The 23,683-nt window shown below is 38.7% G+C and overlaps 1 protein-coding gene across 1 annotated transcript in view; it reads left to right on the forward strand.

Moving 5' to 3' along the window:
- The first annotated feature begins 1,103 nt into the window (after positions 1-1,103).
- The window catches only part of SLC9A4 (solute carrier family 9 member A4), a 78,094-nt gene continuing 55,514 nt past the window's right edge, over positions 1,104-23,683 (forward strand). The window contains exons 1-2 of the mRNA XM_037143393.2: positions 1,104-1,833; positions 6,580-7,043. Of these exons, the coding sequence (XP_036999288.2) occupies positions 1,500-1,833; positions 6,580-7,043 (798 nt within the window). The 5' untranslated portion in view covers positions 1,104-1,499. The remainder of the gene's footprint in view (positions 1,834-6,579; positions 7,044-23,683) is intronic.

A 23,683-nucleotide genomic window follows, 5' to 3' on the forward strand; every position in this document is an offset into this window, starting at 1 on the left:
AACTTCTTGAAGACAGAATGAGGACTCAAGCTATGTCAAAGCCAAAGAGCGAGGGTCCATCACCCCTTTTCTGTAGCCCCCAAGTCCTTCCCTGAGCCCCCCATGATTGTGCCTGTCTTAGGTTGTCCCACCCTTGAGGAATCTTACCTGTCATTGGCTGACTGATCAAGCACTGGGGGACAGGCAGGGTGAAGTAAAGTGGGCAGAGGCAGTGCCCCTGCTAGGGAGATAAGCTTTGTTTCCTTAGTGGCTTATTGTCTGAAGGTCACTTACTCAGCCTTAGCCATTGGAGGGGGGGTGGAGGGTGGGGAAAGGGCTGGTTACAGCTTCTGAAACCAGGCAGGGCAGTTCCCAACATAAAATAATAATAACTAATATTTAGTAAGTGCCAACTAGTGTACTTGTTTTATTGATGTTCTTAGTCATTCGATGAGGTAGCTATTATCTTCCCCCTTTTCATGTAAGAGCACTTTGAAAAGTAAGTAATTGGCCAAGGTCACCTGACTATATGTATACCTAGGAGTAGAATCATAGAATCCATCTCAATATACTTTCATAAGCTTTTTTGTACTGCTTCTTTGGAACAAATAGACCTTAATAACAAAATCCTTTAAACAGAAAATTTTGAATGTGCCATGGAGCTTTTCAAAACTGGGTTTTTACACATATTTATGGAGCTTGTTCTGCTTATTTTTTAAATACTTTGTAAAGTTTACAAAGAACTGGAATTTCATTCTGTCTTTGAATTATTGCTCAAGGAGTCCCATAATGTCTTATATCTCCTCCTTCTCCTCTCCCTCCACCTTCTTCATTAATAAAGACTATGTAACACAGTGTACCAGGAAATTTCTGGTATACATGTGTGGTCTGCCATATATTGTTTGCTTTTCTTTACTCTCAAAAGTGCCATGGTTTTAGGTGAGATACAGTGTTTTGTCATTAAACATGCCAAATTGTCCTATTGTGGCTGCCCACTAGGTGTCAGCAGTGTAACCCCCTCAGAGAACACTCTGGGAAAGTCAAATCAGAGCAAATAATTAAGTGTAGTTCAAGAGTTACCTGCAGCCTTGGCATTCAGAAAAAGTGAGAGAGCAGGGGGAGGAGAGAAAGAGCAGGTGCAAGACAGGTAGTACTTTCCTGGGATCTGGTAGAGAGAGGAGGATTCCCTTCCTGGCTAAAAGGACTCCAATGATACCTGAAATGAGCACCTTAGTGGTGTAATTTTCACTCACGAGGCCAAACCAGTGTGCAGTGAAGTGAGGAGACAGTTTTGAATGAAGAGATATTTTTTTCTCCTTCATAATCTTTCTCTCTTCAAATCACGATCAGGTAAAGGCCCCACAGATAGCTCCCTGGACTTTAACAAATCTACCGAATGATTGCATTTGAGCCAGAAGCTGAGTTGCCTGAACATGAATCTTTTAAAGAATATTTGAAAACATCTACATTCACAACTCAATAACACACTCAGACTCTTATTGGGATGACCTACGGACTGTATGAGTGTTACTTTTAACCAAGTGGAGGTTGCTGCTCTCCAGAAACCTACTCACTTCAGAGGTGTGGCACACAGGACAGAAGAAGCTCACAGCATGGGTTTTCAGGTGTTTGTGCCTTTTTGCCATTGGAATTGGTTGCTGTTGCTAGTGATCCTCAAGAGTTCTGAAGCAACTTCGGATTTGAACAAATCCACAAATTCCTCTGATATTCGGTTTGCTGCTGCCAGCACAGAGCTAAATGAGAAGATAAGTGTTTTTACACTGGATTATGACTACGTGCAAATTCCTTATGAGGTCACCCTCTGGATACTTCTAGCATCCCTTGCAAAAATAGGTAAGTCTTCAAACACCAGCTTGTGCAAGTTGTTTTTCATCTGAGATATTGTATGTAAAAATGCCTCATAGATGTGGAGCTAAGTGGATTGTAACTGTTAACTGCTGTTACATAAAAAATTATATTCCCTCGACAAAGGAAAAGTCTTACAGCTTTTTGTAAATCCATTTAATGCTTCAGAATTGTGTTTTGAAGTTTAAAGGCATACTTTTGTGTCCTGGGTGTTTTTTTAATTTTATATTATTTCAGGATGACAACTATGTAACATTATTTGACATGCAAAAATCTCAAGATTCTATGCTTTAAAAAATCCTGTAGGGTAAAGCATGTAGACCTCAGACTGATGGCCACTGGGAATTTCAGAAACCACAGTGATACTTCTGGAAATATTCTTCCATTATTCTTGGCCACACAGCCAGGGGCTTCATCAATGGCTCCCACTGTTGATTATTTAACAGTGGTATGTGCTCCTTGCAAATTGAGAGAAAGCAAGAAACAAGACAATCGCAGGAGACTCTATATCCCTCAGTGATGGGATATGGACCCCAGGAGATGATATGTGTCAGTAAGATATTGATTTACAACTGAACCAATTGAATCCAGTGGGGCACTTATGCTTTTCTTTGTGAAATAAAGTCAAGTCAGGTTAATGGATTAGATTCTAATCAAAGTTCTTTGTGCCAAAAACCAATGTGATGGTTTACATTCTGTGACCATCTAATTCCTAAGTCCACCCCCTTGTCTCCTTAAAACCAGCTTATTTGAAAATGAAAATTTTATATAATTGTCCTAATTACCATGCATAACATATCATTTGCCTCAGTTATAAAATATGATAGTTGAGTAAATAAATTGCTTTACTACAATCCATAGTACTCATTTCTACTTTACCTCTAGGATGGGTGTGAAGTGTGGGCTGAGCCATGAGATCTGGCAGTTAATTGCTTGGCATTTGTACTAGGGGCTTTGCCTATTCATCTGACTCCCCATGGGTGTTGGGATACTGACTCCTTCAGAACTGCTATTCATTTTGACCTATTAAGGTATAAAGATTAAATGGAGATTGTTAGCTTGAAGAACTCTTGTGTGATTTATCAAATGATTAAATTATTCAAATGACTTCATATTATTTCTAAGAAGTGATCAAGTATAAGTGGCTTTCTAAAGGGTTAATACTCTTAGTTCAGAGCTAACACTTTTCAGCCAACCACATGGACACTGAAACCATTCAAGGTGATCTTATGTAGATCTTTTGTTTTCCTTTGTAAACAATGCTAGAGATTCTCCCTGCCCTGACCTCCTTTTCCTCTTCACAGTAATGGGTACAGCTGTCTGGGGGTCAGGAACTGGATCTGCCACTGTCTTAGCTAGTCACTTTGTCTTTCTAGGTCTTAGTTTTGTCATCAGTGAAATTATTTTTAAGACTTTTCTTTGGTGCAAATATGGATTTTCTAATTGAAAAGAGGCTTATGTTCTATGTCAATAAACATCTCAATGCAGAAAAGATATATTTGATCTTTGTTTTATATTAGTATAAAGCACAGATCATTCTTTAGAGGTATCATATGTGCCCAGACTCACTATGTCTAGAAGTTTAGCATGTTGTAGTGGTTTAAACGTTCTTGATTTTCATGTTGATGTAACTCACCATACTTTAGAAAAAGAAAATAAGTAGATTATCAGATGGATCATGTGTACTCAAGCACAATTTCATTTTTGCTAGTCTTTAGGAATTAAGATTATTTTTACACTGTACATGAAAAGAAGGTCATGTTTATTGAGTGTATAGGTGCCAGGTACTGGGCTTGTAGTTTTACATATGGTGGCTCATTCACCTGGGGGTGGGGGAAGACATTAAAACTTTAAGACAAGAAAGGCTTATAGTTTTTTTTTAGATACTATATTATGAAACTTGAATCAAAATGCGATTAATACTAATTATTATTATTCATTCCTGTAGTCAGTCATTCTATTAAGCCACATTTACTGAGCATCCATACAATATGTGGAAATGACCATAGTCCCTGGCCTCAAGGGACTTAGTTTAATGGGGAAGACAGGTAAATCTAGCACTGCCTAGTAGACACTCTGACAGAAAAACATCACAACTCTCTCCAATCATTTTAAAACACCCACTATCCATGTTGTAAAAGAATAATATTTGGGAACAAATATAGTACAGAGTCACATCAGGCTTTTTTGTTTATCTTTTATTTTTGTTCCATTCCTTGTACCTTTATAGAAAGTTGTTCCTGAATCATTAGGCAGAATGAAAAGGAAGGTTGTCTTTGACTTGTAGGCAGGACTTGACTGTTTGTGGCCATTTAAGTTTCAGGCATTGGAACTATAATGTCTCAGAGTAACTGGATTGATTATATTGGCCATCATAAAAGGGAAGAATATTTGTGAAATATGAAGCACAGATATCATTGTTCTTTACTGTGTTCTACTTGTAAGTAGGCATGAAGCCTTTATCTCTATTGCTGTGTTAAAGTTGCACCTTAAACTAAGGTGCAACTTACCTTAAGGCAAGTACATGTTGGATTCATTTCAGGAAACTAGATTCTGGGGAGCAGGACCTATACTATGGGGAGACACAGGGCCTGATAAAATTACACTATATTATCTTCCACTTCTTTTACATTTTATAAAGTTCAATGTGGTTAAAATAAGCTCTACAAGATGAAGATGTAAAAGAAGGAGGAGGAAGGAAGAAAAAGAGAAAGTTCTTATTTAAAAATAGAGAGTGCAGGACTCTAGAAGGAGGTTTAAACCAATCTTGAAGCCAGTGGGCTAGGTGTGTGGTTTTCAGTAATGTCTCTTGATACTAATAATATGCCATTGTATTAACCTGCCTTCTATAGTGCATGGAGAAATTCAAAGCTGTGGTAGGGAAACCCATATGTTCTATGGATGGCTGAACCTAGAAAATTCCTAACGAGACATTCAGTGGCTCTCCATGGTCTATGGTAGAAAACCTACACTTCTTGCATTTGAATCCAAGGCCCTTATTGTTTGGCTTAAAAATCATGTTCTAACTCTCCTTCCAATACTCTTCCAATTCAAAATTCACTCCCACCAGGTGGATCTCCTCAGTGAATATCAAACATATCCATGTGGACTATCTTGTCTTTATTTTTCTCTGGAGTTCTCCCCACCTAAAATGTCTCCCATTTTGTTATCTAACCACGTAAGTCATAATAATTCTCCAACAACCTGTTCCACTTCTACTTCCCATGTAAATCTTCTGTGATGAATATTTAACCTGTTTATTCATTCATTTATACACTTTTATAAATTCTTTCAGCAAGTAAAGTGGCTCTTATGCTTTGGGAGATGTAAAGATATCTATCATTCTGCTTGAGCTTGAGAAGTTTAAGATTTAGTGGGGGATGAATTCATGCACAAAATATGGTAGAGAGAGATCATTATTGTTACACAGGTACAAATAAAATGTTATAATTATTCAGAGGAAGACATATTATATCTTTTTGGGAAAGATCAGGAAAAGCTTAACTTCGAAGATTGAGCAGGCATCAGTAACAAAAAACAGTTCAGGCATCAATAATAACATATGAAGATAAGACAGGTGGTCTTCTGGGTGAAAAAGTGTGTGGTTGGCTATAATGTAGGATTCATAAAAATAGAACAGGTAAGGGATATTGACTTGGAGAGAGCCCTATGGAGACCTTATGTATTCTGACAGCTTTTCATATTTGCTGGTATATTCAATATGCATTTTATTGTATACTTATTCATTGTATTATTTTTGTTTTCTTATTTGTTAATATCATGTTTCTAAAATTTCATCGACAGTTGGAATTGCAGAAAGCATGTTTGGTCCTCCACCTCACAGTACCTTCCATCCCTGCAGGGTGATTAGCAGGGATGCTTAAGAAATACTCTCAGTTTAAAATTCATGGGAAGCACTATGTACCTTCACAGTCAAAGGTGGGAAATTAGACCATCAGATATATGTGTAAGAAAGTCAGCTGGCAGCAAGATGTGGTGTGAACTACAGGGGCTGAGGGTAAGACAGGATATCAAGAAGACAATGCAGTAATTAGAAGAAATGGGGAGTCCTAAGTAAAAGTGGTACCTGTAGAATTGGAGAGGAGGGGTGGAGTTTAGGGGCAGCTAGTGAGAGATATCACTGATGAAATGGGGAGCTGATTGCATAAAGGGACAAAGGTGATTAAAAGAGTGTTCATGAGAATGTGACTTTATTTCTCTCTAAGTGATTATCTGAATGGCAATGTCATTGATTAACTAAGGGAGACAAAATACAGGACTCTTTATTTTTGTTTATTTGTTTGGTGGAGATGGAAGTGAGGTAAGGTAAGTTTGGAACAAGCTGAGGTTTAGGCGATGATGAAAAACTCTGTATGAGCTTTAAATGTGAGTTTTGCATGAAAGCAAACAGTCCCACCCTCTTCTCTCAAGTGCCTCAGATACTGTAAAATGGGGACAGCAGGAAGGAGGAAGAGGGCTGGCTGGGAACACTGATTCTGTGGCCTGTGCTGACACGTTAAGTACTTGTTCTTGGGTAAAGTGTTATAAGTGACACATATAACACTTCCGGTTCTTGCTACACATGGGAGCTGATGTTCAGAAAGGACAGCCAGCTTGCCCAAGGTTTCATCTGCTTCACTTTAAAAAAACTCTTGAGTACCCCTCTCCTGGTATCTTAGTGGCCAGAAGGGTATTATTAGCAGACAGCTAAATGTGGTTTTCTTCCCTACTCAGGCTTCCACCTTTACCACAGACTGCCAGGCCTCGTGCCAGAAAGCTGCCTTCTCATCATTGTTGGGGCTCTGGTGGGTGCCATCATTTTTGGCACCAACCACAAATCACCTCCAGTCATGGATTCAAGCATCTACTTCTTGTATCTCCTTCCACCCATCGTCCTGGAAGGCGGTTACTTCCTGCCCACCCGGCCCTTCTTTGAGAACATCGGCTCCATCCTCTGGTGGGCAGGCCTGGGTGCCCTGATCAATGCCTTTGGCATTGGCCTCTCCCTCTACCTCATCTGCCAGATCAAGGCTTTTGGCCTCAGTGACATCAACCTGCTTCAGAACCTGCTGTTTGGCAGCCTGATCTCGGCTGTGGATCCAGTGGCTGTGCTGGCTGTGTTTGAGGAGGCACGAGTGAATGAAGCACTATACATGATGATCTTCGGGGAGGCTCTTCTCAATGACGGCATTAGTGTGGTGAGATGTCAATGACACATCCCCAGGGAGCTGAGAGGCCTGATTAGGCTGGCAACAGTAGTCTGTTCTCAGGGTTAATGGAGAAAACTAAGCAAGACTGAGCCACAGCAGGACAGTGGTTGGCTTCAGTCAATGCAGTATGGCCCAAGTGTAGGTGATTTTCCTTAAGATAATTGCTCCCAACCCAGCTTGTAATTCAATACTCAACTAGTTTTTTTTAAAGTGCAAGAAAGCATAGAGAGCAAATCACTCCACAGTTATATTCAGTTTTCACTTAGCAAACATAAACTGTTTCTAAAGGCTCTTCTGGGTTTGCACACTGAGACAAGCAATGGCTTATGTGTTTATTATCTCTCCTTCACAGGACCGCACCCTCATTTCCTTTGTGTGTTTATTAATTTTTATAATGATTTTATTTATTTATTTTTAGAGAAAGGGGGAGGAAAGGAGAAAGACAGGGAGAGAAATATCAATGTGTGGTTGTCTCTTGCATGCACCCTACTGGGGACCTGGCCTGCAAGTGACCCAGGCATGTGCCCTGACTGGGAATCAAACCCACGACCATTTATTCACAGGCCTATGCTCAATCTATTTAGCTATACCAGCCAGGGCTTATTAATTTTTTTAGCATGATTCATTAGATGATGACATTAAATAAAAGATAGGATTAGGGAGAGAGATGACAGAGGGTTTGTAAAAATATGTTAGCTATGTACCAGTTTTGTTTGCATGACTCATACAGAAAATGTGAAAGAGGACTTTTTACTTAGAAGTCCTCCTGGAGAGAAGCTGAGAAGGACTTAAAGGCTAACTCACATAGCATCAGGGCCTCGAAGATGTCTGTGGATGGGGGTGCTAGAATATTCTAGACTAGCTGTCCCAGTGCTCAGGTTCATTACATTACTACAAACCTTCACAGCTAGTCTGAATTTATATAGATATATAGATGATATAGATATATATATAGATACACTTTTCTTATTTTAAAATTTATATCACATTACATAAGTAAAACTAGAATTCATTTTCACTGTAAAAGACTCAAACTGTGCAAAATTATACAACAAAAGACTACAAAAGCCTCCACCTGTCCCCTCTCTTCTCACCTTCTATGAAAGAGACAACACAATATGTATATAGATATGTTATCATACATAAATTGGGTGATATTATATTATATATATTGCTTAGAATTAACGAGTCTTGGAATTCTCTGTAAGCCTTTTCAACTGCTGCATAGTATTCTATAGTTTAACTATAACTTACTTAACCATTTCCCTATAGATAAATATTCAGGCAGTTGCCAACTTTTTGCTTTTAAATACAATGTCACAGTGTATATTTTTGTTTCTACAGTTTCTAGGAAATGAAATTTCTTGGTTAAAAAGTAGGCATATTTAAAATTGAAAAGATGCTGATTTTTTTTAGATTTTATTTATTTATCTTTAGAGGGGAAGGGAAGGAGATAGGGAGAGAAATATCAATGTATGGTTGCCTCTTGTGTGTCCCCCACTGGGAACTGGCCTGCAACCCAGGCATGTGCCCTGATTGGGAATAGAACCACGATCGTTTGGTTCTCAGGCCATGTTCAATCCACTCAGCTACACTAGCCATGGCTAGATGCTGATATTTTAATCGCTACTTTTTCATCCAATTGATGAGGGAGGAATCTCCAGGACTAGGGAGCGACACGTGATACTGGACAGCTGAGATTAATAACAGTTTACCAGTCAAAGCCTGAGGGAAGAGGACACTCCACACCATGCAAGACCACACTGGGGCGCACTCAAGAACTGAGTGAATAATTAGGGGTGTGAAGAGTGGGCTGCCTAATATTGAGAGGATGGGGTACCTCCTGGGTCCCACAGGATGATGAGATTGGTTTGTTTGAATAAGCCCACAGGCTGGCAGGGGGCTGAAACCCACTACACAGGAATGACCAAGAACTGTGCCTGATCCCCTCGATAAGGAGGTTGTTTGCTAAGGAGACTTTATCTATGGGGTCAGATTGGAGAGAGAACTTGCAGTTACCCACTCAAGACCCTCCTCATTTTACCAAATACCAAAGTAGAACATAATATTGGACCTTAATTTAAGGTTTTATACCATGGCTGCAAATATTTTCTAGGAAGACTTTGTGGGCTTACATTTCCACAGATAGTATATTGAGTACATATTTCTTGGTATTGCTTCAATAAATAGGCTGTTGTTTTTTTAATGTTTTTCAATTCAATGAGCAAGAAAAGGATTACTCATGTTTGTTTTAATCTGCATGGTGATATCAAACATCTCAATGGTCATGGATCATTAATGTTTCTCATGCTGTAAATTGAAATTTTGTATCCTTTTAGTGTTACTAGACTTAAAAATATACAGGACACCCAGTTAAATTTGAATTTCATCTAAACTACATATACTTTTTTAAAAGTATGTCCCAGTTATTTCAGGCAAATATTGAGTCTTATAAATTTTTCTTAGGAATGACTTATTTTTATTTTTATTTGGTTTGTAGGAACTCACTCAATTATCCACATTTTTAACTTCTAAATATTGAATAAAAATCAAGTATTTTCTCTCATTATGTCACTTATATTTTTTTAGATTATGGTATCTATTATTCTATACAAGTTTTAAATTTTTATAGTCAAACCTAACTAAAGCACTTTTTTATTGTCTCTAGTTTTCTTCCTTTGCTTTTGGAGACTGTTCCTAGCCAAAAGACATGCAACCATTGTGTTTTCTATTTTTTCCCCTTTTACAATTAATAATATAAATTCACTGGGCACATAATATTCTATGGTGATGACTTTATACAAAAATAAATAGTGTAGAGGGAATAAAAGCTCTTGAAAAATAATCCAGTATTCCTTGGGTGTATTGATCAAGTGAAGGAGGCTGGTATGTAAACTGAGAAGTCAATTTATTTTTGCATAATAAGAATCTTTAGCTCATGGACAAGATGGTAGAGGTACCAGACCCGCACACTTTCCCTCTGGGTGAAAGTCACCAAAAACCAAGTTGTCAGAAAGTTGCCAGGGGAACATGGACTCCAGACTGCCAGAGGATTCATATATTTAGTTTTTCAGAGTGTGTCCCTTGAGCCCTATGCCTCAACAGGACCCTAGTGGGCTCGATGACTCCTCAGATGTTCAAATCCATCCGAGACCTACTGACCCAGATTCTCTAGGAGGGAAACTTGAGGATCTGTGTTTCTAAGAAGCACCTCAGATGATTGCTGGTCTTTGATAACTACTGTTTTTGTTTTGTTTTGCATTTAGGCTGAGAGAAGTCAGTGCATCTTGATCTAAAATGAAGATACATCTACCACAAGGGCTGTACATCTCTCCTCAGACTGGGCTACATTAGTCTCTGAGGTCCCTTTTCCCCTGCTCATTGTTTCCTTAGATATTTAAAAAATTTTGACTTTGTTATGGTGGATTAAGTGTTCTTGGCTGGAAATCTATTTTACCTCCTACAATGGCTTCTCTGAGGTATAACATATTCACTTCATAGTTAATCTCCCAGACATAATCTTATTTCACTTATATTTGAGTTCTCTGGGAGGATTTATTTACTGAAACCCCACAACTGGCAATGCCACTGAGAGTGATCATCTGTGATAATAAGCCACCTGTTGGCTACTCATTTTGAGAAAATTACTCAAACTTTCTTTATAAATTATTAGAGAAGTCTAGAAATAACTGTCTTGATACTAACTCTTTAGTTTTCACAGAATACAGTATTTCTTTTTATTTTAATTAAATCTTCACCTGAGGATATCTTTATTGATTTGAGAGAGCGAGAGATCGACTGGTTGCCTCTCATATATGCTCCAACTGGGGATGAAATCTGCAGCCTTTGTATGTGCTCTGACCAGGGATTAAACCTGCAGCCTTCTGGTGTACAGGACAATGCTCCAACCAACTGAGTCACCTGGCCAGGGTGACACACTATTTCTTAATTGAGAACTCCATGATATGAAAATTTTTGCAGAAAAATACTCTTTATTAATTACCTATGAAAACATTTGACTCTGCTGCCTCTTTGGTGCTGCCCTGAACTTGAGAATCTAACCTAACCTTGGCTGGGTTTTTTTTTGTTTGTTTGTTTATTTTGCTAGCAACATTTGTCTGACTTTCCAAAAGTTTAATTGCTACCACTTGGACAATTTTTAAAATGATAATTTCAAAATAAAATTATAATTATCAAATGACCAAAGTATCTGCTGAGGGCACTGCTCTGACCTCCAGGGGGTGGAGCTCCTGTTGTGTTGGCTCCAGCAGGGTTGCCCACATGTCACTCTTTAGTCACTTTGTGGTTACCCGTAGCACAGTGAGCATTAAGTGTGCTGTGGGACTTCTGCATTCCTACGTGAAACCAGAGAAGCCCCAGGGCCAGATTTAGAAAGTAGTTTGAAAGCAACTGGTATTTAATTTAGTCCAGTTGTATTTTGAGCTAAAGGCCTTGAACTCACCCTTTCATTGAAGAAGGAACATTCTCAAGGGCAGCAGCCATCAGCATGCTCTTTCAGTAGAAAGTCTGAGTCATTTAGAAAGTGACCTGTGATTTGTGGGTTACATGTGACAACTCCACAGATGGTTATCAACTAAAGAGTTGCCTTCTCACTAAGGAGAAGGAACTCCTCTAGTACTGTCACAATATTGATATATCTGATTCTGCAGCTTTCTTGTCCTATTTCCTTTTCTTTCTTGCTTAACAATTTAAGTCATGACTCTTGTCACCAGAACATACTCTTAGTGGTGGGCAAGGGAGTAGACAGAAAACCCAAATAGCTTTAAAATGATTACTAGTATCTCCAGGTGAATCTCATGACCAAAATCACAGTGAGAAGAAAAATGCTACTATTCCTAGCCTTCTGTAGGGTCACCTTTACATTTATTATTTTATTAAATCCTTACATTTCACTACAAAGAATGAATTAATATCCCTATTTCACAGAGAAAACAAAGCAAAGTAAGTTCAAATACTGTAAACTGAATGAGGACATACTTTCTAGCTGATGATAGACTAAGCATGGGTACTCTGGTCTGTCTTGTTCTAATCTTTTTCCTTTTTGAATTTCAACTTATGGAGCTAGGGATGATGGCAAAGAACCCACGTTGATAGGGAGACTGGGCTCATTTCCAATTAGTAGTGAAGTCAGTGTTCTTTCCATAAATCAAAACTGACTGGCTTGGAAAGATTCTGATTGTCTCTGTGCTTCATTTCTGTAAAACCAAAATAAGGATATTGTCGCAGGTGGGCACAGGTAACCAGCTTCTTGGTGACTGCGGACAAAGAATTGAACTGAACACACAGAGAGTTTATAACAGAAAGAGAGGGAGAGCAGATTTATTAAGCAATAGCACACTACACAGAACATGGGAGTGGGCCAACTCTGAGCAGAGACTGACCTCACAGGCTGGAGGGATTCTATTGTTATTGGGTGGATATTTCCTGGCTAGTACTGACAGGGTTTTATTACACATGTACAAGTGGTCACATTACTTTAAAACTACTTTGCCTGTGGTCTCCATGATTTTCTTTGGTTGGACACCAGGAAAGGGAGTTCCGCAATTTATTATAATTCTATTATAATGAAGCAGGGGTCATGTAACATCTTCTGTGCAAGTGCATTCATGATTCACCATGATTCAGCACTTTTCCAGAAAGCAAGAACAACCGGTGTTAGAACAGGTTCTCTGTCCTGTATTAGTGACCTTTATCTAAGCCCTGGGGTACCTCTGGAGTTTCCTCCTTCCTAACTACCTCCTGCTTCAACATTACTTATAGTGTAACTGGAAAATTCATTTTAAGCTCTTAGTATACTGAGATAGTGGGTGCCCAGAATGTAGTGAGTATTCTATATAAGCTGGCTATTATCTTCCTATCACATCAGCTCATGGATATGGCTTTCTCTTAATAGGCATTTGCTATTAAATATGGAACTGTGTCCTTTATTGTGGGCAAGTTGTTTTAATATTCCTTCTTGGTTTTCCTGGATCACTTTGCTGACTAAACAACAAGGCAATGCCAGCAAACTTTCTATGACCCCCGTCTCTCCTCACTCCCCCTCCTCCCACTCATCTGAGGTCCAAGAGACTAGGATGGGCCAGGGCTGAGATCTGAACCCTGGCATCCTGGCTCCTGACTCTCTGCTTCTAGCTGCTACCCCTTACTGTCACCTCTCCCTCCCCCCTTCCCAACTTCTTTTTCTCTGGTTTTCTCTCCCTCCCTGATGTTCTCATTTGGCATCTTGCTGCTGCTGCAGCCCATTCTTCAGGAATGGAGTGAATGAGAGAGTTATGGAGGGATGCAAACTAAAATTTCAGAGCACGGACCTTGGGCCAATCACATGGATGGGTGTTTTTTATGTACATTCCTATTTGAGCCTCCTAATGACCTACTGTGCTCAGAATTTTTGTCCTCATTTTATGAAGAAACAGTAAGTAATGGTTAAGATTGGGTTAATGGGCCCAGGCATCAGGGTTTATATGTCTATACTGGCCCATTTTGGTCCTTGGGACTCCTCAGGTGCATTATCAACTTTCCACATACTTAAGTCTCCTCACTCTTGTTTTTATTAAAAAGACACAGACTGATAGAGAAGTTTCTTATTTATAGAATGTAATTTTTCCCATGCAGCTCAATATTGCAGAGATATACAGAAGAGCTATCTTCCCACTGCTTTTCCCAGCCAGCAATTGATAGCAACAGTTTCCTAGCAGAGACTTCACCTTTCATTTGATTCACCTTTCTATGATATATTCTTGTTGCTGGCATTAGATCCTAAATTTCCCAATCCCTTATGCTATAATTTTTTGCCCTCTTCTCATCTTTCCATCCCTTTATTAGCCTAACTTTGCTACCTAGTTGCCTGTTAAACCTCACGATTTCTCTCTTAGTAGCTCCTGCCATCACCATAGGGCCCAGTGTGTAGCACTGGGCATTGGAAGAGGTGCTAAGTAATCACTATAGTGTGGAAATGAACGCTACATAAAGAGTGAACAGGTGAATGAAACACAAAATAATAGAAACTGGCAAAGGCTCCCACTGCCTTTCATCTATACCCTCCATCCCATCAATTTGAATATGGATTCATCAGAGAAGCTGTGAGAAACTGGGATGTTTTCCTTCTGAGAGAGTGCCACCACTGAACACAAGAATTGTCCCTTGAGCCTAATACTAGGGGTGGGATGAAAGCAGGACCAGGCATAGGGGGACAGAAAAGTGTGGTGTCCTTTCTTCTCACTCCTCTGTGGAGCACATGTCCACACGGGTGCTATCCTGGCACACAGGCCATTTCTGGATGGAGATATAGTCATGGAGTCCCCCCCCCACACACACACACACTGCTCATTGTGAGGACAAGATAATAAGTTCAAACCAAGCTGGGACAATAGGGAGCAACTTGCCAAGAAAACTGCCTTTGACCCCAAAATGATTAAGTAAGTTCATTTAAGGATGCATTTTTATTCAAAATTTTCTGTGGTTTATTTTTTCCTGCTTTAAAGGGGTCCTAGCTCTAGTAGCTTCCCATTCAAGAGGCAGTGGGGTATGTCCAAGAGCATGGACAGAGTAGCTTCAGCTCATATTCTGGCTCCATAACTCACAAGATGTGTGGCTTTAGGGAATGTACTTAGCTCCTCTGGGCCTCGGTTTCCTTTCTGTGGGATGGAGATTTGGTTGTCTAAAGGTTAAAGTGAGTTTTTATACATAAAGCATTTAAACTAGCACCTGACACAGAATGTGCACTGATTTAAGTATCTGATATTATTAATCTAAGTCCACTGTAATTGAAGTCTACCTACTGTGAGCCCCTCTGAGCCACAGAGCTCTAAGTCCTAAATGATGCTACATTCTCTTGTCTATCTGTCTGGACTTTGCAGTCTCAGCCTTTTCTGGAGAAGAGCTGTGTACAAACTTGACCAGACTCTTGAAGGGAAAATGGTATGCAACTTTTTCTTGTCTTCTTTTTATCTTCTTTTCATTTTATTCAGGCTCCTAGGGTAGAAGGTTAGAGGCTCCAGAAATCTTTATAAGTAAACAGTTTCTTCTGGCCAAGAATATAGGGAGCTCAGTGTATAAGGGGGACTTGGACCTATAAGCTGTGTGATCTTGAGCAAGAACTTTTTGTGCTTCAGTTTCTAATGGTTAATCTAACCTGAAAGAGTGGTTTTGAGGAAGATATGAAATAAGACACATAGGTGCTTGGCACAGAGCAGGTTGCCCTTCTTGTGTGTGAGAGGAAGTTTCACAGAAGAAAGCAGTCTAGTTGGCATCCATCTGAGAAGAACTGGGGATAAGGCCTAAAACTCAAACAGGGACATGCAGCCTTGCTGGGTTAGCTGCAGGTAAAGGCCCCACAAGAGCACCTGAGCTATAGGACATCTCTTCTGGGCTGCTTCTGACTCACTGTGGGGTCAGGCAGATATCTGGTGCCCATCCATCCCAGGATCCATGCATTTTCCTTTACACATGTACTCAGACAGAACTTTTGGAGGTTTATCTGGTGACTTCTCCTCTGCCCACAACTGCCACTGACAATGAGATATGGTGGTTGTACGGGTCTGTAGCTGGGAGGGGGATTGTAATGAGTGTATGGGTATGAGTGTGTATATGTGTGTGTATCATCAGATACAGCACACACAAATAGCTTGTGATGATGCTGGACCAGTTTGGGAAGGTGGGAGGAACTGGGAGAAGAGAGGGCCAGAGGGCAGCCAGGTCAATAGGTACCCACAAGGGTGTTGGAGACAATGGAGGCTCACCTTCCTAGAGTAGGCTGCATTTGACTCCTAAACTTCCTCAGCTCCATGACACATTTACCTCCTGCATGCCTAGGGTCTGAGCTGCAGAATCCTATGGACCAGTAGCCCTATAGATCTGTTGTTCAGGTGCATGTTAATAACTCAGAAGCAATGAGGCAATGAGAGTCAGAGAGGGATACATCAACAATTATGCCACTGGAATTCCTCAAATTTGATTAATAAACATGTGTTTGGTTCATATTCTTCTGGTTGATGAAACAAAGTGACTGAAGTTTGAATTATACAAATCAGTTTTCCGCCAGCCTATGCTCTGAGGCACTTTGTGATGGTGAGATTTGCAAGTGACAGAAAAAAGGACAAAGTCTTTCTGGTATCCAGTCATCCCTTACTCAGGAAATAGGAGTGAGCAGCTATGGAAATGAATTTAAAAAAAACTTAAAGAGAAATGCAAACTCTCCTAAAGCTTTAGGGAATAATCAAAATGAGCACAGTCATGCAGAGGTAAGTAGGCATCATTCCCATCTTTGAGGAGCTACAGCTTAGAACACTTGCAAATCTATATATTCTTCGTATCCTACAACTACAGAAGAACTTATTCTCCCATATTTTCATATAGCCCTTTCAAGTCATAGAGATTTCTTAGGAAATCACATAATACATTAATAGAAATTATTGATGTGGAAGAAAAACCAAAAACTGCAAACACAGCCAAGTGCTTCCTAGTTCAGTAGTCTCAACAGTTCCTCCACCATCAACCACATGTGTGCATACATTCTTAGGGGTTTGATGGGTGCTATGGGTCTTGCTATGGAAAAAATATGCTTAAAATTATGTGGAAAGTCCCATAACCTGGCTGTTTGGGAAGAGTTGGTTGACAAATAGTTTCCCTATAGTTTCCTCAATGATGATATAAAATGAACAGTATCCAGCAGAACCTGTTATACAGGCCCCCTCTGCAACATCACATCCAGGTTATGTGTCAAAGATAAAGCTATTCATTCTGGTTCCAGACTGTGGTTATCTGTATGTCATTCCTTACCATCTAGAATCAGGTTTGGTCATTAATGAGTATTAAACTAACAGCATGGGAGGATACTGAGAGATCATGAAATCCAACTTTTTTATGATAAAAATAAAGTTTAGTTAAGTTTGATTGAGCCTGAGCCAAAGTAATTCATTTATTTATTCTTCATTTATTCATTCATTAAAAATATTACTGCAAACTACTTTCTATTGGAAACTTCTCTTTTCTCTGTGCCAGAGTTACCATCTCAAAAGAAGCAAATCACCAAGCTAGTCTTCAGTGAACTTGAGTCTACTGGTAACAAATGATCTATGCTTTTATAATTAAAAAAGTATCAAAATTAAATAGCCTCTCCTGTTCATAGATGTTCTAACATGAATAATGAGAGGTAGTCCTATGGGCATTTGCTCCAGGTTGGTGTGAAGGGGAAAGACTCACCATCATGAGTAAAGAACCAGTGTTGAGGGGGTAGGCAATTATGTTAGATTAGTTTTAAGCTGCTGAATTTGAAATCTGCAGGCCATTGAAGAGAATTTTCCAATCGTTTTAGAAATATGAGTCTAGAGCCTGGGGGAAAGATAGAATAGAGGTGCATATTTGGCAGTCATTGACAAATAGGTGGTAATTACAACTGTGAAATAGGGCATTCATCCACCTTACCATTCCTCAAGCTGAGAAAAATTTTCCAACTTTTTAAACTGAAAATGAGTTCATAAAAGGAATGCCTTTGCCTTTCCCCTAAGACAATAAAATCTAGCCACTGACACATCACATCTTTATTAAATTTTCTGATATCTGTTCAGTTCATCTTCCTAGATTCTGTTCTCTAAGGTTCTAATCAACAAATGTTCAGGGGAATGTTGAAGAATCCTATGTGTAATCAACCTTTTGTTCTAGGTTGCAGATACTATGTTTCCTTCCTTTAAAAGCTTTAAAAGCTTTACCCCCTTCTCTGCTTGTATATTATTTTGCAGTGTCCACAGGGTAATTGCTGGTTTCTAAGGTAATTTTCTTTAATTGTCAGAGCAAATAGTTGTCAAGGAACTGCTCTACAACTGCATTTATTGTGCCAGTGCCCCTTCACACAAAATAGAAAATTAACTGGATTCATTATTTAATTTCCTGTGTAAGATTGATCAATACAGTTCTTAATGGTATTCTCTGTTTCTTTACAGTATCTGACATACAGTGAAGATTATTTTATTATACTCTGTTGTAACTCTGAACTTCCAATGCTCTTTACGTGTGTGTAGACTCAATATTTACTTATTTTTTAACTGAGTTCATGCCAAGCTCAAGTAATGAGCACTAATTAAAAGATACACAAGGCAATCAGGAAGATACAGATCCATTATTAGTCTACTAGGACTGCCATTTAAAATGCCACATACTGGGTGACTTCAATAACAGCAATATATTTCTCACAGTTCTGGACGCTGACAGTTTAAAATCAAGGTACCAACAGGGTTGGTTTCTGGCGAGACCTTTCCTCCTGGCTTTCACCTGGCTGCCTTCTTGCTGGGGGAACTTTTGGCATCTCTTCTTTTTCTTATAAGGATACAGTCTTATTGGTTAGGGTCCTGCCATTATCATTGAATTTTAACTTAATTACCTCTTTACACTGTCTCCAAATTGACTCACATTCTGCAGTACTGGAGGCTAAGACTTCAACATATGAATTTTGGGAGCACGCAATCACCCCATAAAAGGCCCCTCAAGAGCACAGGAACAGAAAATGCTTTACAATAAGCCTCACAAAGGCTATAACTAGAAACAAGCTAGTTTTAAGGATTTCAGAAGCAAGACTTCATAGATCTTTTTGATAGTCCAGATGAACCCAGCAGTACTGGGTTAATAAACATTCTTCAAACCTAAAACAACAAAGGGGTATTTTTTTGCTTTAAACCACTTGTTTTTTGCTGGTCAGCAGGATGCTATATTCACCATGGTTACTCAGATCCTGGGCTTATAGAGCAGCTATCATATTGAGCAGTAGTGGTCTCTATGCCTGAGGGAAAGAGAAGTTTGGTGGACTCTCTCCTTGGCAAGCACGTGCCCTATCCCACAAATCACATACACCACTCTGCTCAGAACTCACCAAGACTCAGATCTTGGCCAGACATACTCACATGGTAGAGGCTGGAAGTACAGTCCAACCAGGTGCTAAGAAAGAAAAAAAAATGGGTAAACAGTGCTAATAGCTATTACCTCATCACTGCAGAGCTCACCATGGATGAAACTTAGTCAGTTGTTCAGAATCTGCTTCTTTTTATAGATCTTTACATGTCTCTTCCTTTTCCAATTAACTTCCACATAATTTATGCAATTTTCTTTCCCCTACTCCTAATTTTTTATTATTCACAGTTTTAGTGTCATAATAACTCATAATTCCATGTGGCTCCTCATCACCTCTACATCTGTCTCATAGTATTTCCCTATTCATCCACACATAATAAATTCCCTGTACTTTTCAGAAAACATAGTTGCTATAGCTCACACCTAGGCAGAAGGTTTTACCTCATGATACTTCATAGTCCCCAGTCTATAGACAGGGTTTTTCAGGGTATGTCTACTTTTATTCTTGAAGGGAGATCTCATGTTGAAAGTAATGGAGCCACATGAGGCTAACCCTTCCTCAGATGCTATGCCCTAGAAGTTCCTCTTACAAGGATCCCTGAGCAGGGTGGGAAGTATGGTTATATGTATAGGAGGGTTGGTAGTCACAGAATATGCAGTAAATTAATACCAAGGCCTCAGCTAATAATGTCAAAGAATCTAGGGAATTTAATATTTTGAAGACAACTAACTTTCTCCCTTTGGCTCTTAAGGATGGTCAAAATCAGTACATTTAATGGACATACCTGGTTATATAGGGGTTCAGAACAGGCCTCATCAAAATGTATCACTTTAGCATTTAAATTTTTTGAGCTGAAGGCAATCAAGCCCTGAGGGCATGAGAAATTTTTACCTCTCCTTTAAAAAGTTTAAATTAAGGGCTTTGCCCATAATAAGAGTTAGCACTAAAAATAACTTATTGTAACCTATCTTGTAGTGTAGGTCAGTGCTCAAATTACTGAATATCTCTCTGCTCTTCTTACTGTCCTGCAATGAATTTCCTCCCTTCTGAAGCCCGAAGGTGATCCTTAACTCAGCATGTCATAAATAACCTCATTTTCCCTTTATGTCCCTGAAACTTTTTTAAGTATGTGGGGTCTCTGACTTTCCCATACTTGGGGTTCCCATATATATATATATATGCTATTAAATTTGGTCATTTTCCCTTACCTATCTATTTCATGTTTATTTAATTATTAGACCAGCCAAAAAACCCTTAAGAGTAGGCAAAAGTTTCCTTCAACTCCATAGTTATAAGGTTTCTTTACTTTATGTAAAGTGGTATCTTTACCCAAAGTATCCTGTAAAAAGTTCAGAATGTTATATTGTAAAATACTAGTGAACAGAATGCAAATAGGTAGTACAGAAAAGATATAATTCTAAAATGTATTCAAACTATCAAAACAAATTTAAGAAAGAAAAAACAGAAAGGAAAAACAAGTAATAAATAGTAGATCTAAATCCAATTATAACAATAATTATATTAAATGTTAATAGACTAAGTGCTCCAGTTAGAAGCCAGATATTCCCAGCACTGATATAAAACAAGACCCAAATATTTTCTGTGTACAAGAAACAAATCAATGGATAAAAGACTTAAATATAAACTATGACACCATAAAAGTCCTAGAGGAAAACATAGGCAGGAAAATTTCAGATATTCCATGCAGCAACATTTTCACAGATATGTACCCTAGAGCAGGGGATATAAAAGAACAAAGAAACAAATGGGACTACATCAAATTGAAAGGCTTCTTCTGCATGGCTAAAGAAAACATCATCAAAATGAAAAGGGAACCAACCATATAGGAAAACATATTTGCTAATGATACTTTATACAAGAGTTTGATTTCCAAAATGTATAAAGCACTCACACAACTCCACACCAGTAAGACAAACAATGTAATTTGAAAAATGGGCAGCCCTGGCTGGTGTAGCTCAGTGGATTGAACACAGGCCTGCGAACCAGAGTATTGTGATTCGATTCCCAGTCAGGGCACATGCCTGGGTTGCAGGACAGTTCCCAGCAGGGGACACATGAGAGTCAACCACACATTGATATTCCTCTCCCTCTCTCCTTCCCTTCCCCTCTAAAGATAAATAAAATCTTTAAAACAGTGGGCAAAAGACCTGAACAGACTCTTCTCTTTCCAAGGAGGACATACAGAAAGCCAACAGATATATGAATGGATACTGAACATCACTAACCATGAGAGAGATGGAAATTAAAAGTGCAGTGAGATACTGCTTCATACCAGTCAGAATGGCCATCATTAACAAATCAACAAACAAGTGCTGACAAGTTTGTGGAGAAAAGGGAACCCTAGTGCACTGTTGGTGGGATTACAGACCAGTGACTGGTGCAACCACTGTTGAAAACAGTCAAAAAACTAAATATAGAGCTGCCTTTTGACCCAGTGATTCCACTGCTGGGATTATACCATAAGAATCCTGAAATATCAATTCAAAAGAACCTTGTACCCCAATGTTCATAGCAGCATTATTTACAATAGCCAAGTGCTGGAAGGAGCCTAAGTGACCATCAGTAAAGAAGTGGATCAAAACCTGTGGTACATTTACACAATAGAATACTATGGAGCAGAAAGAAAGAAGGAGCTCCTGCTCTTTGCGAAAGCATGGATGGAACAAGCGAGTACTATGCTAAATGAAATAAGCCGGGCAGTGAAAGACAAATACCATACGATTTCACTTATAAGTGGAACCTAATCAACAAAACAAAGAAGTGAGCAAAATAGGACCAGAGACATGGAAATAAAAAACAAACTGACAGTGACCAGAGGGGCTGGGGATGGAGATAACAGGGGATAGAAGGGGAAGGGTTGAGTTGAGGACTAAGTTCGAAGGTCCCATTGACAAGGACAAACAGGGTGGGTAAAGAATTGAATGTGGGAGAGGGGGCTGGGTGGGCAGGGGAGACTAATGGAGGAAAATGAGGACAACTATAATTGAACAATGATTAAAAAATTTTTAAAAAGAAACACAACAAGTGTGAAGATGCAGGTAAAGTTGAAAGTCAGTGGATACAAAAATATCCACCAGGCAAACAGTAAGTATAAGAATGCTGGTGTAATTATATTAATATCAGTTAAAATTGCAAAGATAAAAAGAGGTGTTTCATAATGACAAAAAAGTCTGTTCATTAAGGATAACTAATAATTATGCATGTTTATGTACCTAAGATAGAACCACTGAATATATGAAAGAAAAACTGACAAATTTAAAGAAAAAAATGACAATTCCACAATCAGAAGGGTTTTAATAGCCTAATCTTAGGAAATGATAAAGCAAGTAGGCAAAATATCAGCAAGACATTGAGGATCTGAACACTATCAAATACCACTCTGTCCTAATTGACATTTATAGAATACCGTGCCCAACAACTGTCAAAAATAAATTCCTTTCAAGTGCATATTGGTATGTTCATCATAAAAAATGACCATATATTTTACCATAAAAAACCTTGATAAATTTAGAAGCCTGGTGATAAAACTGTGTTCTTTGACCACAACAAAATTAAATTAAAATAAATGACATTAAGATATCTAAGAAAAGGCAAATATTTGGAATATAAACAGCACACTGCTAAACACTTCATGAATCAAACAAGAAATTACAAAAGAAATTAGAATTTTTTTCATTAAATATTTTATTGTTGTTTCATTACAGTTGTCCCAATTTTCTCCCTTTGTTATGCTCTGCCCAGACCACCACCCTGCTCCCACAGTCAATCCCCACACAGTCCATGTCTGTGGGTCATTCATACGGGCTCTTTAACTAATCCCTTCCCCTTTTTTCCACTATTATCCCCCTTCACCCTCCCTACTGGTTGCTGTCTGTCCTTTTTGTCCATGCCTCTGGTTCTATGTTGCCTGTTTCTTATGTTCATCAGGTTCTTCTTATAGGTGAGATCATATGGTATTTGTCTTTTGATTGTGCTTTTAATTTGCATCTTTCTGATGGCTAGTGATATTGAGCATTCTCTCAAATGCCTATGGACCACCCGTATGTCCTCCTTGGACAAGTGTCTATTGAGGTCCTTTGCCTATTTTTTAATTGCTTTTTTGTCTTTCTGATGCTGAGTCATGTGAGTTCTTTATATATTTTGAAGATCAAACCTTTGTCTGAGACATCATTGGCAAATATGTTTTCCCATATGGACAGTTCTCTTTTCATTTTGATGATGGTTTCTGTAGCCATGCAGAAGCTTTTTAGTTTGATGTAGTCCCATTTGTTTATTCTTTGCTATCTTTCCTTTTTTCTAGGACATATATTGGCAAAAATGTTGCTGTGTGGGATATCTGAAATTTTCCTGCCTATGTTTTCCTCTAGGACTTTTACGGTGTCATGACTTATATTTAGGTCTTTTATCCATCTTGAATTAATTTTAGTGTGTGGTATAAGTTGGTGGTTTTATTTTACTTTTTTTGCATATACTTGTCTAGATCTTCCGACACCATATTATATTATTATTAACAAAGATAATAAATCATTACCATATAAGGTACATCTTAGGAGTACAAGTTTCTTTAATATTAAAAAATCTATCCATGTAATTCACAATGTAAAGAAAATAATTGATTGTGTCAATAGATGCAGAAAACCATTTGACAACATTCAATACCCATTTATGATAAAAACTTCCAGCAACATAGGAAGAGTAAATAACTTCTTTAATCTGATAAAAGATATTTATGAAAAATTTACAACTA

This window comes from Artibeus jamaicensis, unplaced genomic scaffold, assembly GCF_021234435.1.
Source record: "Artibeus jamaicensis isolate MK-2021 breed Jamaican fruit bat unplaced genomic scaffold, CSHL_Jam_final contig_384, whole genome shotgun sequence".
NCBI classification, from domain to species: Eukaryota; Metazoa; Chordata; class Mammalia; order Chiroptera; family Phyllostomidae; genus Artibeus; species Artibeus jamaicensis.